This window comes from Podarcis muralis, chromosome 12 (assembly GCF_964188315.1).
Source record: "Podarcis muralis chromosome 12, rPodMur119.hap1.1, whole genome shotgun sequence".
Lineage (NCBI taxonomy): Eukaryota > Metazoa > Chordata > Lepidosauria > Squamata > Lacertidae > Podarcis > Podarcis muralis.
Genome location: NC_135666.1, coordinates 53,737,310 through 53,755,686, shown reverse-complemented (window position 1 = coordinate 53,755,686; position 18,377 = coordinate 53,737,310). Strand labels below are relative to the sequence as shown.

The following is an 18,377-nucleotide window of genomic DNA, read 5'->3' as shown; positions in this document are numbered from 1 at the left end:
TATGATTTGCTATGAATTTGAAGGATTTATTTTGCCAATGTTGATTATGAATAATAGAGGTTTCATCTATCAAGGGATGCGGGTGGCGCTGTGGGTTAAACCACAGAGCCTAGGGCTTACCAATCAGAAGGTCGGCGGTTCGAATCCCCAAGATGGGGTGAGCTCCTGTTGCTCAGTCCCAGCTCCTGCCCTCCTAGCAGTTTGAAAGCACGTCAAAGTGCAAGTAGATAAATAGGTACCACTCCGGCGGGAAGGTAAACAGCATTTCCGTGCGCTGCTCTGGTGCACCAGAAGCGGCTCAGTCATGCTGGCCACATGACCCGGAAGCTGTACGCCAGCTCCCTCGGCCAGTAAAGCGAGATGAGTGCTGCAACCCCAGAGTCGTCCGCGACTGGACCTAACGGTCAGGGGTCCCTTTCCCTTTACATAAAGCAGTTATTGTTTGGACATAGTTATGTAATGTCAACTTTTCTTATTTTATACGGTGTTACTGCTCATGCAGGTGTACTGGAAATTTTACAGACTACCACTAGAACTTAAGGGACGCGGGTGGAGCTGTGGGTAAAAGCCTCAGTGCCTAGGGCTTGCCGATCGAAAGGTCGGCAGTTCGAATCCCTGTGGCGGGGTGCGCTCCCGTTGTTCGGTCCCAGCGCCTGCCAACCTAGCAGTTCGAAAGCACCCGCAGGTGCAAGAAGATAAATAGGGACCACTTACTAGCGGGAAGGTAAATGGCGTTTCCGTGTGCGGCTCTGGCTCGCCAGAGCAGCGATGTCACGCTGGCCACGTGACCCAGAAGTGTCTGCGGACAGCGCTGGCCCCCGGCCTCTTGAGTGAGATGGGCACACAACCCTAGAGTCTGTCAAGACTGGCCCATACGGGCAGGGGTACCTTTACCTTTTTACTAGAACTTACTTTATTTTTTGTTCCATTTCTTCTACCGATTCTTTTTTCATTATCTCCAGCTCCTGCTGATGTTCCTTCCGCAGGATGCGCAAATCCTTCTGCAGCCTACTCACATCTTTGGCAAGTTTCTGTTTCTCCCGCTCAGTCGCCTCCACTTTAGCTTGCAAATCCTTTTGCTCGATGTGCAGATCATCAAGCAGTTTCTGAAGCTCAAGGACTGATCTACTCTTTTCTTCTGTGCTTTCTTTCAAGTCTTTTATAAGGCCATTTCTTTCCTCCAGCTGCTGCTGGAGTCCCTGCAAATGCTCATCATGTTTTGAAATAGTATCTCCCATCTCAATTCTGTTCAGTTCTCTCTCTTTTGTTAAGGTCTCATCCAAACTGTGTATCTTTTGTTGCAAAGACTGCCTCTCTCCCTCCTTTTCTTGCAGCTTTCCCTGCAAGTCTTTAATCATACCCTCCATATTTTGCTCTTTTTGTTCTTTGGTTTTCAATTCTTCTTGGATAGCTGAATGCTTCTTAATTTGCTCCTCAAGTGCTTGTTGAAGCTTTTCAAGGTCTTCTTGCTCCTTTTTACAGAGTTCTTCTTGTTGATACCGAGCCTCTAGCTTTGAAACACTACTTGCTTTTTGTTCCTCGTCATACATCTTTAGCTGTCTCTCCTTTTCCAATAAATCTTTTTGTAAACCATCTATTTTTAATTCATACATCTGTTGCATGTTCCCTAATGCACATACTTTGTCTTGTTCTGTGGAAACTTTTAAGGTTTCTACCTTCTGTATCATCTCCTTTTCTAACTCAGAATTGATTGATCTAATTTTGTCTTCTAAATACGTAATCTTGTCTTCCTTGTCTTGCAATTTTTGCTTTAACTGCTGTTCCATGTCTTTTCTATATTGCTGTTCCCTTTCTTCCATTTGAGATGTCAGCTGCTTCCTAATAGAAGCAATTTTTTGTTCAGCCTTTTTTTCCAGGTCTCCTATTTTAGCAGTGGTTTCTGAAGTAAGCCTCTCTTCCAAAGACTTTAATTCCTCCTCTTTGCTTTTCATTAAAGCCACTTTTGTTTCTTCAAATTCTTTTGATTTTTCCCCAAGGTCAACTTCCATGGTCTGCATTTTCTTCTCAAAAAGTAGTACTTCTTGTTCCATCTCTTTAAGCCTTTTATCCTTTTCCATAACTGCCACCTGAGTTTGTTGAAGCTCTTGTGCCAGCTCTTTTTGCGCACTGTTCTGCTCATTGTGCCTTTTGAGTTCGTCCATTAAGGAATCGTTTTCTGCTGTTTTCCGAGCGATGTGTTCTTCTAACTCAGCAATCCTTGCTGTATGGATTTTTAACTCGGCAACCAAATCAGACTCTTGTTTTTCTCTTCTAATCTGCTTTTGTTCCAGTAAGCCTTTCAAATGTTCTATGTGCTTGGTTTGCTTATCGCACACTTCCTTCATTTTATTCAACTCCTCTTCTTTCTCAATAGCTTGGTTATTACTTAGTTCAACTTTGTTTTGTAGTTCTTTAATTGTGTTATGATTCTGTGTAAATCTTGACTGGGCTTTCTTCTTCCACTCTGACATCTTGTTCATCCAGTGGTCTACCTGTTCAAGAGCAGTTGCTTTTTCTTGACTCAGTGTTTCAATTCTGGAAGACAATTCCTGCACCTCATTCAACAGCTGAAGTCGATTTTCTTTGTGTTGCTTGTTTAACAGAGTCGTGGCAGCATCTTTTTCTGATTTGTCGATTTCAAGCTTGAGATTTAACTCACTGACAAGCTTGTTAAGATCAGTGATCTCTGCCTTCTTTTCATTTAGTTCCTCCTTCAGAGAAGTGACAGCATTAATATGTTCAGACAATTCTTTCTTCAATTGTGTGATGAAAGTTTCTTTCTCTGTTGCTGCTTCCTGCTGGTGTCCTCCTTCTTTTTGCAATTGCTCTTTTTCTGTTACGAGTCTGTCAATATCCACTTTCATAGACATTATCAAGTTTTCCTTTTCTTGCAAGTGTTGTTTTGATTCTTTGAAACGGCTGGTTAAAGTATCACGACTCTCTCTTATTTGCTTAAGTTGAGCTTCTAGGTCAGGAATTTTACAGGTTTTAATTAATATTGTTTCTTTTATTTTTGTTGTGCAATTGTGACAGTGTACAACTCTAGAAATTGCCGAAGAAATTTTTTCATTGCATTTCTCAAGCAGTTCAGTGATTTTTATTTCTAGGAAAGATTCTGCTTTCTGCCGGTAATCCTCTAGTTGTGTAGCTATATCCCTTGCAAACTTCTCAAATTCCGCTTTTTTTTGTTGAAGCTCCAAATGTTTGTCCTCCAGTTTTTTCTCATAATCTTCACACTCTTTAGAATGTGACAATTTCAGAGCCTTGAGTTGTTCATCGTATGTTTTCAACTTCTCTGCCAGCTCACCAGCTTTGTTCTTCTCTTTTTCTCCTACTGCTTTTACTTCACTAAGCTGTTCCTGGACGTCTATCTTCTCCTTCAGAGACAAACTAAGGTCATCCTCTAGTTTCTCAAGTTGCTTTTTCAAATCAGTTTCTCTCTGCGTCAAAACTGTCACTTGAGCTAATGTTTGCTGTAGCTGTTCTTGCAACTCATTCAACAATTTGTCCCTCTCTGTCTGTTCATTCTTTAACCGAGTAATATCTGCATTTCTGTCCTCCCTTTCAATACTGAAGGTGGCCAGTTTCTGTTTCAGGTCTCCTACTTCTTGATCTTTTTCTTGCAACTCTATTTCATGCTTTTCTCCAAGTTCTTCAGCTAGCTGACTCAGCTTCTTCTCCCAGGTTTGGACAACTTCTTCTAGTTCTTGTTTGTGAGCTTCAAGCAGGCTTTCTAGTTGTTCCTTCTGATTCTTCTCCAGTTTTGACACAGCATCATCAATTCCAGTTGAACTGGCATGGGCCATTTCCAGCATTTTTGCATTGAATTGCTTCTCTTTCTGACTAAATTCCAACTGTTTATTCTCCATCTCCTTTTTGAGTTTTGCTTCCTGCTCTGAAAGTTTCTTCTTGAATCTCTCCTGCATTTCCTTTGATTTTCCTTTAACTTTCTCCATTTGTGTCTCTTGTTGCTTAAATTTGATTTCATATTCACTCTTTAAAGTACTAATTTCTGCCTCTTTGGCTGATAGTTGCTGTCCAAGTTTCTCAATTTGTTGATTCAATAGCCCCTTTGTTTGTGCAAGCTCATTTTCCTTATCAGTAAAATGACCCTTTGCCTGATTTACCTCTTCTCTAAGATCTCTTAACTGTGATTCATGCTGTTCTGTCAGAGATGACACTTTCTGCATATTTTCTTTCTTTTGCTCCTCAAGTTCACATTTCAGATCATGTACCTCGGATATCCGAAACTTTAATTCAGCTTTGAGTTCATTCAGTTCAGCTTCGGTTTTTACAATCTGTTCATCAAGACGTGATTTTTCAGCGTCTACATTGCCCAGCTTTTGCTGCAAATCTATTAACTTTTGTTCGTAAATGCTTGCTTGTTCTCTGGCCATGCTCTCATTGGACTGAAAAAGGCCATCTAGTTCAGTAGACTTTTCTTTGCATTCAATTTCAGCCTTTCTAAGAGATTCCTTCAGTGTTTTCAAATGCTCTTCCAATTCCACTTGGCATTTCTCTTTTTCTTCCAAGAGTAGCCTGAGTTGACTAATTTCATCTTTGAATGTTTTCTCCATGACTTCCTTATCTTTAAAGATAGTTTCAACTTGTTCCTTATGATGGTTCTTCTCTTGCTCCAGCTTTCCCTCAAACTCTAGCTTTGCTTTATCTGCATCATCTTTTAATATCGACAAACGCTGTTCAAGATCCTGACGAATTTTTAGTGTGTCTGATAACTCAGAAGAGAGTGCTTCTAGCTCGGTTTGTTTCACATCAAGCTTTTCTAAAGTTTTTTCGTTCATCTCTTCTATATGACCATGAAATTGAGTCTCTTTCTCTTTCAATACTTTAGTCACTTCATCAAGCTGCATTTTCAATTTCTCCATTTCCGACTGTTTCTGCAGTGTTAATGTAGCAAGTTTTTCTGTCCAAACTTGTTGTTCTTGCCGTTTCACATCCTCAAGCTCTTCTCTATGTTTTTCAACCATGGCAGTGATTTCTTTATTGTGCCTGTTGTTTTCTGATTCTATTTGAGCAGTCAGTTCCTCCAACTGGCTGTCATTCTGCGAACACTTTGGAAGGGAACTTTCCAATTCTAGAATTCTCTGTTGAAAAGATTGGTTGAAAAATATTATCAATCCCTTTTTCTGTGACTGACTCCTACTTGAATACAATACTTTAATGAAATTATTACTATGAGCTATACATTTCAAAACATTAGGACATAATCCATCCAAAATTAAGTACTTTCAAATCCCAATGATGGGCGTGTTAAACATATGCTCCGCTGCCTCCCATTTGAATCAATGGAACTCCAAAGTGCTGAACTTTGGCTGGATTGCACCCTTAATAGGTGCCAATTTTATATAGCCTTGATGTATAGAAGGAGAATGGGGAAATATTACTGGACCCAAAGCTGAGGAAAACTTGCAGAACCACTACATACTTTTCTCATTAAAGTGGAATAAAGACAAAGAGCAAGGGGGTTCTCAAATTCCATCACAATGAATAATAACAAGAACAATTTGAATCTTCAAAGTATGACTAAGATAAGAAAGTCCTTAACAAAATATTTCCTCAAAAGAGCCAACTAATGGTCAGTTAAGTACCACAATGCAGTATTTGGCCCTTTCCTCCCATCTCCCTGTAAAATCACCCACAACTGTACATAAAGGCGCGCTTCTCCCCAGTGCCAGCCTCCAAACCAGGTCGAGGAACAGCGGGATGGCGGCTCTGCGCCTCCTCGCTGTCTCCCGAGCTTGTGGGGCTGGCCGATGTCTGCCCAGGGCGCGGGGCGCTCTGCTTCAGGGCGCCATGCCGCCGGGCGGCAGGCTGCTATTCGCAGCCTAGGGAGCCCTGCGGGAACTCCCGCAGAGCTCCCCACGCTTGCTGATAGCTTCCTGAAGCCTGGAGAGTGAGAGGGGTCGGTGCGCACCGACCCCTCTCGCTCTCCAAGCTTCAGTGAAAGCCTGTATTCGCCCCATAGGACGCACCCAGATTTCCCCTTCATTTTTGGAGGGGGAAAAGTGCGTCCTATAGGGCGAAAAATACGGTATTTAGAGACACTATGCTTGGCTCAAATCACAGTTTCTGCCCCCTTTGTTGTCTGCCTCAACTGATTTCACCATCTTTCTCATGAATCGCATTGTGTTTTTAATATTTTGTTGGGAGTCGCCCAGAATGGCTGGGGCAACCCAATCAGATGGGTGGCATGTAAATAATAAAATGTAATAAATAATAATAATAATAATAATAAACAAACAGCCATGCCCTTTGGGGCCAAGCACCCTCCCCATATTTCCCCCATTAGACGCAATTATAGGTATGCATACCCCTCATATGCATTTACATTTTAGTTTGTGCAATATTAAAAAAGCAGTCCAATGTTTCAAATCTTTTACTCACAGTTTTGTAGGTTTCTATTTCTTGCTGCATGTCCTCTAGTTTTTTGTCACATTCCAACTGAATTGCTTTTTTCTGCAGTTCCAGTTCTTCCAGGGCTAACGATTCCTGTTGTTCTGTTTCTTGTGTAGTCTGTAGATGTTCACTCTGGCACTTTTCCTGTGTCAAGAATTATGACTTTTTAAAAAAGAAAGTACCATAAAGTCACTGATCTGTCAGCAGCACTAGGAGTATTATCTATTTTAATTCTTGCTCATACTTTTTTTAAAAAAGTGGATATCACACAAACAGATTAAAAATCCACAAAGAACCTTATAATTTTATATTTTTCATGTAACTGTAAAGAATCTGAAAGAGAAGTTTCTGTGTGCAGAAAATGAAGAAATAGAAGCAATAATCTAGATTTAGAATTACTCTACTAGTCTTATCTAACCTTACATACGTGCATGGCCAACAGTAACAGGGTCTAAGGGAAAAGCTCCCATGTCAAAACTCTGTAACCTTTCCCTGACTCTACATATCCATCCATAGGGATGCAAGCACATTTGCTCCATGGTATACAGGGAGCCTTCAACCAAACACAGCTTACTAATAATATGTGCATTTGCAAACACTTGAGTAAAGGTGACTGAATAAAAAAGACTGCCTTTTCAGTTACACAACACAATGAAATATGGACAAGTTCTGTCTGGAAACTCTTATACAGAAACCCATTTCCATACATTATGTTTCCGGTATATGTTTAAACCAAGAAAAATACTTAAAAAGGGGAGCGGGAGAAAGAAAAAGGAAGCATTTAGAACAGATAGGCAAACTCTCCAAAACGTGTCAAAAGTTCAGAAGTTCCTCTTTATGTAACAGGCATGTCTAGAACAGGGGTCGGCAACCTTTAAGACAAAAAGAGCCACTTGGACCCGTTTCCGGAAAAAAACAAATAACTGGGAGCCGCAAAACAAGCCAAATGTAAATAACCACACATTCTTCCCCTTCCCCCATAAAGGATCCCGAAGCACCACCCCCCCACACACAAACACACACAAAAACCCCGCCCTGCCATTTCCCTCGAGCGCACGCGCTCTCTCTCCCTCGCCTCAGGTGCCTCGCGCGCGGGGCTGAGGAGAGCGTGGCCTGGGTGGGCGGCTCTCGAAGTCGCGCGGTGCGCGGGGCCTGAGGGCGGGCGGGCTGCCACGACGGCAAGAGGGAGCGCGCCTGCGTGTGGACGCGCCTGTGTGTGGCAGGTGCCAGCGGTGGGAGTGGCAGCCGCGTCCACCTGAGGGGAGAACCGTCGCTGCGCCCTAGCGCACCTTCCTGCCACCGCCCTCCTCCTCTTCTTCCTCGCTCCCTGCACCATGAGGGAAGAGGCGCCGCCGTGAGCTGCTCGGCCGCTTCCTCACTGTCCTCCAGACGAGGCATCCCCCTCGCCGCCACCGCCGCCCATCCTACCCTGGGGGAAGCTATGAGCCATGAAGCTGCCTGGCAGAACTTCCCTCCGGAGGCAGCAGCAGCCGCCGCTGCCTCCTCCTCCATCCCAGCTTTGCCCGGCTCAGCTGCCCAGCTCCCTCCCCCTCCTCTTTCTGGCGCTTCTGCTTTTCTGCTCAGGGTCCCCGAGGATCTCCGGAGCCGCGGCAAAGGTGTAAAAGAGCCACATGCGGCTCCGGAGCTGCGGGTTGCCGACCCCTGGTCTAGAACATCTAGGATTGGTTACTGTAATGTACTGCATGTGCAGTTACCCTTGAAAACTACTTAAAAAACTACCGAGTTTGTTCAAAGTACAGTGTCCTGACTGTTGACTGGGACAAGTCAGCAGGAAGGTATCCCACCAATATTGAAAGCACTAGCTTCTTGCTAGTTTCCAAGCACAACTGAAAATCCTGGTGCTCATCTTTAAAGCCTTCTAGAGTTTAGGACACTGGTCCCATACCAATCTGCCAGTATACTGAGGTCATTTTCGGAGGCCCTCCTCCAGGTGCCCCAAATTTCTGGAGGTAAGAAATGGTGGGATCCCATTTGTAGAATTCCTCTCCCAGGGAGGCCTACCATTTACTTCCATTGTTCTCCTTTTGACACCAGGCACCAACATTCTATTCTCCCAAACTTTTTAATGCATTTTTGTGTTCTTGATAGTGGTTAAGAGCGGTAGATTCGTAATCTGGGGAACCGGGTTCGTGTCTCCGCTTCTCCACATGCAGCTGCTGGGTGACCTTGGACTAGTCACAATTCTTTGAAGTCTCTCAGCCCCACTCACCTCACAGAGTGTTTGTTGTGGGGGAGGAAGGGAAAGGAGAATGTTAGCCGCTTTGAGACTCCTTCGGGTAGTGATAAAGCGGGATATCAAATCCAAACCCTTCTCTTCTTCTTCATGAACTTACTTATTGCATTTTAGAAATTGCTGAAGGGTGGTGTGCATATATGTATATATTTTAAATAAATAGGTGTTATTATTCACTTGGTCTGTAGATTCCCAGATATACATCCAAATGCATCTTTATGCACCAAGTTCTCCTATTTATACTTAAGTTTTATTCATCATCACAAACACAGGTATACACACACCAGACCCATCTGGCTCTTAAGAGACACTTACAAGAGCTGTTTTCATTTGTTCCTGAAACGCCTGGTCTTGAGCCCGTAATCTATCATTTAATATCTGTTCTTTGCTAGCCAATTCCCTTTTATGCAACTTTTCTAGTTCGGTAATTCGTTCTTCTGAAGATTTCTGCAAATTTGAAAGGCACACGTCTGATGTTACCCAAGAAACAAAGGTGCTTCTATATTATTGATCAAAGAGAAATGAAATAAAGAACAAAAATGTGACTAAACAGATTGCTTTCTTGCAAGAAATGCTATTTGGTGCTTTAAAAAAAAAAATCCAAAAGAGTTCCAGTTCACATCTGTGATTCTATATACATTTACTAAGGAATAAGTCCCATTCACCTCAAAGAGGCAGAGATGCAGAGAACTGCACTATGAATGACTCGCATCTTCCCATTCAGTTTTTAATAGGCCTTCAAGAGTACAATTCTAATTATGCTTACTCAGAAGTCCCACTGAATCCAATGTGCCTTACTTCAAAGTATGCATGCATAGAACTACAGCCAAACAGTGCAATCCTAGTAATATTTACTCATTAGTAATAGCTGAATACAATGGAGTTAACTCCCAGATAAGTATGTATAGCATTACAACCTTAGTCATATATTTCTGGGTGTTGCCTAGCAGCCGGGTTCAACACAATACTACAGAATCCATATACCTTTTCTTCCTTACAGAGATTCAAACAATTCCTATCCATATTTTGGTTTTGCAGCAGAGAAAGAATGATTAAACACACAAATTCTTTTGTGTGTTAAACAAGGTTTTAATGGAATAATGTAAAGCTGCAAGATTTATTATCAGATTCCTAGTACAGTGGTACCTCGGGTTACAGACACTTCAGGTTACGCGTTTCCAGGTTGCGCACCTCACTGAACCTAGAAGTACCGGAATGGATTACTTCCGGGTTTTGGCGCTTGTTCATGCACAGAAGTGCCGAATTGCGTACCGTGCATGCGCAGGCGCGGCACTGCGGGTTGTGAACGTGCCTCCTGCACAGATCATGTTTGCAACCCGAGGTTCCACTGTATAAAGGTAAAGGTAAAGGGACCCCTGATCATTAGGTCCAGTCGTGGCCGACTCTGGGGTTGCGGCGCTCATCTCACTTTATTGGCCGAGGGAGCCGGCGTACAGCTTCCAGATCATGTGGCCAGCATGACTAAGCCGCTTCTGGCGAACCAGAGCAGTGCACAGAAACGCCGTTTACCTTCCCGCTGGAGCGGTACCTATTTATCTACTTGCACTTTGACGTGCTTTCGAACTGCTAGGTTGGCAGGAGCAGGGACCGAGCAACGGGAGCTCACCCCGTCACGGGGATTTGAACCGCCGACCTTCTGATCAGCAAGTCCTAGGCTCTGTGGTTTAACCCACAGCGCCACCCGCATCCCGTTCCACTGTATACTGCACTTTTATTCACCCATACACCCCCCCCCAACAAGGGAAGATTGAACTCTGCCAGTATTAACATGATATATTCTGATTTCAATGTGAATTGTTACCTTATCTCTGCAGTTTACCTTACAGAAGATAAAGCATTTACCTTCATAATATTAACCACCTCCTGCTTCACCCTTGTTAATTCCTGTTGAAGGCTCACACGCTCTTCCTCGCTTGCCCTTTCTACTGCCTTGATCCTTTCATCCATTTCTGCTTGCAGTTTCTTGCGTGCTTCTTCAGTCCTTTGGGCTGCACTGAGAGCCTTCTCAAGCTCTTCAAATGCTGCAGAAAACAAGAAAAAGAAGAGGTTATATGTATGGTTTAACATGGCAGAAACTCTAGACAAAGTAAAATTACCATATGTAGGCCATATTCTCACTGAATAACCTAGCTAAAGAGAAATCATGAAGTCAGCCTGGAAAGGCAAATGTTTACTATCATGTCAACAAAATAAAACGCAGAAATCAAGGGACTAGGCTCTGCTTCCTGCTTAGTGTCAAACCTCTCAACCCTTAAAATAAATTGAACAAGAATATTGTATAGAAGAGGTAATTCAACAGAAATTCCCTTTTCACTCATGACTGCATAGCAATTCTCAGGAGTCTATAAGAATGTCTGGAATGCCTGCACTCATGTAATCCTAAGAGCAGCTTCTTTGCATTAGAACCGTGAATAACTATACTGCCATTTAACTTTAATACAGTTTCTTTAAACTTCATTACAGCTCAATTGGTGTCCTTGTTCTAGCTCTCTAGAAGACAGGTCAGAACACTACTTTCATCTGCACATAACATTAAATCTAACTACGGCTAAGTGTGAACAAGCAAAAATCACAGCCACTTCGTTCCTCCTGTGAGCCTGTTGCACTACCAGAATCTAAGTCATGGTTTGCTTTGGCATTACATGCAAATCTGAGCCACAGGTTGTTGTCTCCAAAGAAACAATGAGTGATAAGCAAATAACAGCTGGTTACAACTCATAGTTTATTTGGAATGAGACAAACCATAAGCCTGGATTCACACATAATGCTAAACCAAATGGTGATTTAGCTCTCAGTATTACCGCAGCAACAGGAGGGAAGCAAAACAGCTGATGTTTTTGCTCTGTGCATCAGCAAGTTTGCTCATGTCCACCTAAGCCACAGTTTGGCATAGTGTTATATGTGAACCAAGTCTGGGCAGTGCATAATTAATATTGCAACTTGCTGATTATTTACTATGCATATGACTATATGCTGGTATTGTCTTAGTCTTCAATTTATGTAAATTTAGTTGGTGTTTTAGCTGCCTTGATTGTCCCTTTTTAAGAGAGAAAAGTGGAATGATGATTGTTTTAAATACATGAAAAATAATTTTATAATCTAAAAAAATGTTATGACTGAATGTTATGACTGAAGAATTTTTATCAATGTTGTTGTTTAGGCATAGCAAAATCCTCAAGTAGTGGGGGGGGGGGGGAATCAAGTTGCCACATTAGTTAAATTGTTAAAAAAGCTCTTTGCATTCTTCTACATGGGGGGGCCTCTTCCATAAAGATACTTTGCAATAGAAAAATGATGCCGTTAACTCCCTTTGTGAAGGCTCAACCACATTAGCATGAGATTTGGCTCCGTGTGTCTTCCAGCACAGTTCAGAACATATTTATCAATCCCATTGTACTGAAATGTAGGTGCATTTCATATGTTCAACACAAAGTACTAACATAAATAAGCATATACTAGTAACAGACAAATTAAGGAACTGCCATATAATCCAAACATTAACACTACCACATTTAAAAATATGGCACTGCCCATCTTCTCTGTCTTTTAATGAATTATCTATATGCAGTAGCATTGGCTGTTACTGGGCTATGGTTGCAAATGTCTAGCGCAGTGTCACAGCACTGTCAAGGGTGCAATCCTATACTTGGGTGTAAGCTCCACTGAATTCAATGGGTGTTACTACTGAGTAGACACTCATAGAATTGTGCTAAATTTTATAAGGGGGAAAGGGAATGATTCAACATGAGAATGCTATTTTGGGTGGCAGCAGCGTGTCAACTGCAACGCCACTCTTTTCCCCTTAAGCCCTGATGGAGGATGAGCAATGAAACCTCATGGTGCAATAAATCAGAATTTCAGGAGTCAAAGGGCCACCTTCTAAAAGGCAGAGTTCAGAAATGCAGAGGCCACTTTATTTATTTATTTTGAGCTTTTTGAAATGTAAAGTGGGTGAAAAAGAAGCACATATTCAGGCCCACAGGCAGGAAGAACAGAAACTTTCCAGTAAAGACTAGGAATGACTACTCAAATGCAGAAACCCAGCAACATGCAGGTGTATTACCATAAATACAAACACGTGACACCAGGAAGAAAGCTAGGCAAGCATGAAAACACAAAGAAGCAGCACTTCACAGAAACACAATCTGTTCTCTAAAAGTAAAATTTTATGCATCTCAGGCATCCTAACACATAAGCAGAAACACAACGTTACAATTTGAGGTAGCTAATTCTAATACAAGGGGCAGGTGCCAGTTGCAAATGATTGTGTATACTCATGAAGTTACACAACAGGTAGTCCATGTTCACCTTTTACTCACTCAGTGAGTCTGGTTAAACCAAAGCTATAAAACCAAATCGTAAAACAGAGGTGGCTTTTCGCCCCCATTATACTAGCATAGCTGTTTCAAAGTAACCAATGTGTAAGAATATTCTGCAATTTGCACTTGACAGGAAATCTAAGCAGGAGCTGACAGTGGAATCGGGTACTTCCCAAGTTGATGGGCTCCCCCTTCGTTGGAGGTTTTTAAACAAAGGTTGGATGGCAATTTGTCAGTGATTATTTAGCTGTGATTCCTGCACTGCACAAGGTTGGACAAGATGACGCTTTGGTTCCCATCCAACTCTACAATTCTGTGTTTCTATGAATCTAAGTACACAATGATAAATCACTTCCACTGAACTGATCACATTGTAGCTTTCTGGGGCAAACATGAATGGTTTTCAAGGCAAATGCTGAAGGCATTCCTAAGCAATGCCACCAATTCAATTGAAGCTACGAGCCACAAACAATAGATGAGATGGTAAGCCAGAGTTCTTGACTGTGCTCCTTCAGACTGCAGGTGAGGACAGCAGAAATTAAAAGATGTAATTTTAATTTAACTGCACTTGGTCCTTATTGCAATCAATGAAAAGGGTTCATCACAACCCAAGTCCCAATCGTTCAACAGGAAATAGTCCTTATTGAAATTGCTACAAAAAGTTAAGTACAACTAACTTTCAGACTAGATCCAACCCACTGACTTCTGTAGGGGAAAAACCTCACTGCCCCTCTCTCCACAAAAGAAAGCTGTGCAGTGGAAAGCCATGCTTATCAACTAATCTGCTGTTTGTGACAACTGTCATCACTTTTTAAAAGCAGTTTGTGATAAGGAAGAGGAGCGAAAGGAAGGGTTGAGCTTCACCTGAGCTAGCAAGCTTACATTCACATTCTCAAAAATGCATTTTGTGGGTTTCCACAAAATGGTCTATCTATGAAATAATCAGCTATAGAAGAATGGTATCTTTTACTGGTCCAACTCTGTTTTAAAGCAAGTTATCAAGCTGTTGAACGCAAGTTGAGCACACAGGTTCTCCATCAGTTATAGGGGATTTAAGATAAAGTATAAATGATCTGTTTTTATACATGAAAGCCTAGCTTCTCACCTTGCACTAACAAATAAAGATTCAGAAAAGGTTCAATTGACTTTTGCCGGACAAAGAGATAGCTCATGGCTCAGAGTGTTTCAGTGAAAAATATCACATTTGACTACGCTTTGTGGGATTCCAAGGGATAAAAGAAACACTACTAGGCTGCAAAATATTGGCAATTGATGTTGCGCCAAAAAAGATGAAGGCAGCCATATACAAGAGTGTGTTGCATCATTATGAGCCACAGAGTGGTATTCTGTGAGATCAACAGCATATCATTTTTCTCTACTGGAACAGGTGAAGGAAAATGATGAGCACAATTTGCAATTATTTTTAAAACACTCTTCATTTTTTTTAAAAAAGTGAAGTGCCAGCCATAAGCCAACTCCTTGCTTTTGCTCTGATGAAATACCTAGGTGTGGTTCAAAAGCTTGCAACAAATTTTCATAAACAACTAGAGTTGGTGCAATAAAAGCTATCTTTACCTCTTTCTTTTAAGTCTTTCATGCCATATTAACTGATGTCTTCAACTTATGGCACTATCTAGTGGTGAAAGCAGGAGAAAGCAGCATGGAACCAAATTATGCAGACTAAGAAATACTCATTTAGTCTGTTTCAACAAGTATGCAAGAAATGGAAGTGCAGAACTGTAACAAAAAAAATCATCTAGTCAAAACAACATTCTCTTACATTTAGGCAACCTGCACCAATAATGATTTTGAATAAGCACCTGAATATATAAAAGAGTTTCTTGTCTATGAATGAAATGGCTTTTATGCAAAGAAGGAAAACAATTACAAGGATTTATTTGAAATGGTTGTTTTACATGGCCAAACACTGGCGAACCCTCACAATGTTTTGTGCAGAATATTTAATACTGGTATAATGCTAAAGTTTGAATTATGAGAAATTAATATTCAAGTTATTATAACATAACCGATTTCCAAGAGCTGTAAAACAAGGCCAAATATTCTAGGCATTAAGAGATTTAAAGGCATTGAACTGAAGGCACTCACTTTAGGTATTGCCTGAGAAGCACAGAATTTACTTTCTAAAGCCCTCTGCAAGCAGCAGTTGAGTGATAAAAGTAAGAGATCCCTTACCCCAATCCTGTTCATACAAGGCTTGGGAAAGGCACCATGATTCACTTATTGGCATGTGTGGATGCACAAAAATAAGATGCTTAGTGAGATTTTAACACAATACTTTCATTATTACAGAATGAAAAGCTGCAATAATAATCTGACATATGAACTGAACTGTTATGGTTTTATTTCATTTAGTTTCAAAGTTTAGCATTCCAAGCATGTTTTATTATATATATTTATTACAAGACTTGTTGCAATGACTTGTCCATCACATTTGCACACTGGTAATGCAATCCTACCTACTGACTCACAAAAATCAAAACAAGTAGGTATGTGTTGTGTCTCTCAACAACTTAGAAACACAAGCATATCAAATGTTACCTATCCTTAATATTAAATAGATGCAATAACTCTGTAAAGTATTATCTAACATTTTATATCAAAACAAAAAAATTGTAAACGATAACATTTTGCATTCCTTTCTGTTTATCTGCCATTTCCCCCACAATTAACTATTTCTGTTTAACAAAGGAGAAGAGAAATGCTAAGTCTGGAGGTAGGATGTTGGATGTGTGGAGTGACTAAGAACATAGAAAATACAGGCATAAAACTGTACGGCTGCAAATTTGAGTCATCCTCATGGCTGCACATTATCTCTTCCCATGAGCAATTTCTACTGCACTGTCAACACTGGTTAACAAACCATAATTACTTTGTAAACCTGAGTCGAAAATCATGGCTTGAAGTGGTTGCAATCCATAGTTATAGAAATATGATCTGGCATTACCCGGGGTGGCCAACAGGTAGATCACTGGACATCTGTGGTTGATCACTGGCTCCCTCCCACAGAAACTCAACAACTTTGAGCTGAACCCCCCAAAAAATGGGGGTAGAGCACTACCAGATTTTAATTCAGAAAGTAGATCTCAGCCTCTTGGGAGTTGGCCACCCCTGGTTACCTATAGCTTTAGTGCACATATAATGCATAACCATGGTTAACACTGGGAAGAGAAGGGAAGAGGTAAAGTGCTCTGGATGGAGATTGCAAGAAAGTGCATTCATAAGGCTGCTTCCAAATATGAAAAACATGGCTTGTAGATAGTCTGCACCAGGTCTCAAAAGACAGATCCTCCCGTTGTCCCCACATTCAGTGTCTACATCATGCTTAATACCGGGAAGAAATTCTTCATTTAGGCCAGACTAACTAACAGGAATGGAGTGTCTCTTTTTCATAGCATGTGACTTCATGCTTAAGCTATTGGTATGACTACTACTGAATGCCAAGAGTTGTAGCTGCTGCGTGGAACTTAGAAGTAAGATGGCTCCTCATCACAGGACTTGCTGTCAAACTTACTGATCTAACTCCTTCAACTTGTAAGGCACTGCAGAAGCACATTATTCAAAATGAAGTGGCTTAAATCTATGTGGAGCATCCTAGCCAGCTTTGATTCCATGATAGGGTTGAGCATTTCCCCCCTAACATGTTTATGTTATAAATGAGGAATGATGGAACTGTTTTGTCTGCCAACTTATTGCCTCTTTCATTTCCGTACAAGCAATTAAGGAAGGAGTAGAGCAAGGATGGCTGCAGGTTTCCACCAAGTTCCACAAGGCACCATCACTACCATTAGTCAAACAGTGTTGTTAATTTTGATGGGTCAGGGAAATGGGAAAGTGTTAGTGTTGCGACAGTTAGTGACAAAGTGCAAACAAATGATGCCAAAGAAATGTTTCCTGCTTGGATAAGGAACAATCACCACAACTTCTTACCAGCTTTTTCAGACTTTTCCTTCTGTTCTTTTAACTCTTCACCTTGCTTAACCACCTGCTTGACGCGAGTACGCAACTGGGCAATTTCTTCCTCCTTCATTTCCAATGTTTCATGCATTTGCCGTTTGGTTTCTGCTATTACCATGCCCTATAAAATGGGTAATTACAGGTAAGGAGGGTGCTGTGTGGATACATACATACACACACACACTCAGAAACAAGACATAGTTATTGTTATGCAACTTCCCCCACCTCTTTGTTGCATTAGAAGAAAGTGCAGAAGCATTGTGTCAGGGAACTGCCATCAGTGCAGGAGGGAGAGAGCAAGCTCCAGAGGGATTCCAGAGAGCGTCCCGGGATTGGGAGAGGCAGCCCATCTTCTGAGGAAGAGAATCAGCGTAGCACCAGTGGAGAAGGGGGGCAGACGGGGGAAGCGGCGAGGCGGTCCCAGGACTCCTTGCCGGGGACTAGCGGGGAGAGTAGAGGTCCTCCGCTGCCTACGCCCTCCTTGCGCAGAAGGCTTTCGCGCAGAGAGAGTAGGAGGAGACTAGGCGTCAAAGAACTTCTTTGCTGGAAGAAGTTTAAGAAACGCCCACTGACAGATTCTGCCAGCAATTGAGACAGCCACGAGAGAGTGGCTGTCCGGACAGAAAAGGTTCACTCAGGCAACCCAGCCAGGTGTTTGCACCGGCTTACGCACGAGCAACCCCTAGATCCACTACACATTGTGAGGAAGAAAACACTACCGAGTACTGGACAAATACATAGCGACTATAACCAAGAGGAGGGAAAGAGGATCTGGAGATTACTGGTGGAACTTAAAAAACAACAACCCTCAGACTCTGATTATGTGCATGCACAGCCCCACATCTATGACAAGTCAAAGACCATGAAGAAGAGCAACAGCAGGCTTAGATATGGACTTTGCTCCTCCCAGCAGAAGAGAAGAGATGCAATCTGTTCTGGAGGTTTCCTGTTGGAACAGTCTCTAGACCAGTGCTGGAGGTGACAGCTGCAGGGGGAGAAGGGGACCAGCAAAAGTTACCTCCCCTTCCTTCCAAGAAAAGGATTCTGGCCCTGGATCTAAAGCCTTCTGTGGATGGAAGTGAAGTGAAGGCCCAAGACAGGTGTTTATCATCATGTGAGCTGCACACAGGTGGTCTGAAACGAGCAAGCTACCACCATTCCTGTGGAGCCTCTTTTATTGAGACAAACATGCAAGCTAGGCAAATACATTTTTGGGCCTTACACATCTTCCGTCCCAAAATCGTGGGGTGGTACAAAGTTATTTTGGCACCTGTTCTACAGCGTCATTTTCCCCTTGCTCAATGTATGACGAATGGAGACAAACGTCTCATGGAAAAGGGTTACAGACAGGACACCGCAAACTGCTGAGATTGCGAAAGGTCAGGCAGAGG

General features: G+C 42.0%; 1 protein-coding gene across 6 annotated transcripts in view; it reads right to left on the bottom strand.

The window, feature by feature from the left end:
• The window catches only part of GOLGA4 (golgin A4), a 55,773-nt gene that overhangs the window by 16,559 nt on the left and 20,837 nt on the right, over window positions 1-18,377 (bottom strand). For 5 of the 6 annotated variants that reach the window (XM_077916479.1, XM_077916476.1, XM_077916477.1 and 2 more), the window contains 5 exons: window positions 16,960-17,107; window positions 10,535-10,713; window positions 8,987-9,118; window positions 6,406-6,561; window positions 913-5,105 (listed from right to left, as the gene is read on the bottom strand). In XM_077916479.1, coding sequence (XP_077772605.1) covers window positions 913-5,105; window positions 6,406-6,561; window positions 8,987-9,118; window positions 10,535-10,713; window positions 16,960-17,107 — 4,808 coding nt within the window. The remainder of the gene's footprint in view (window positions 1-912; window positions 5,106-6,405; window positions 6,562-8,986; window positions 9,119-10,534; window positions 10,714-16,959; window positions 17,108-18,377) is intronic. The other variant, XM_077916481.1, reaches the window with a different exon arrangement.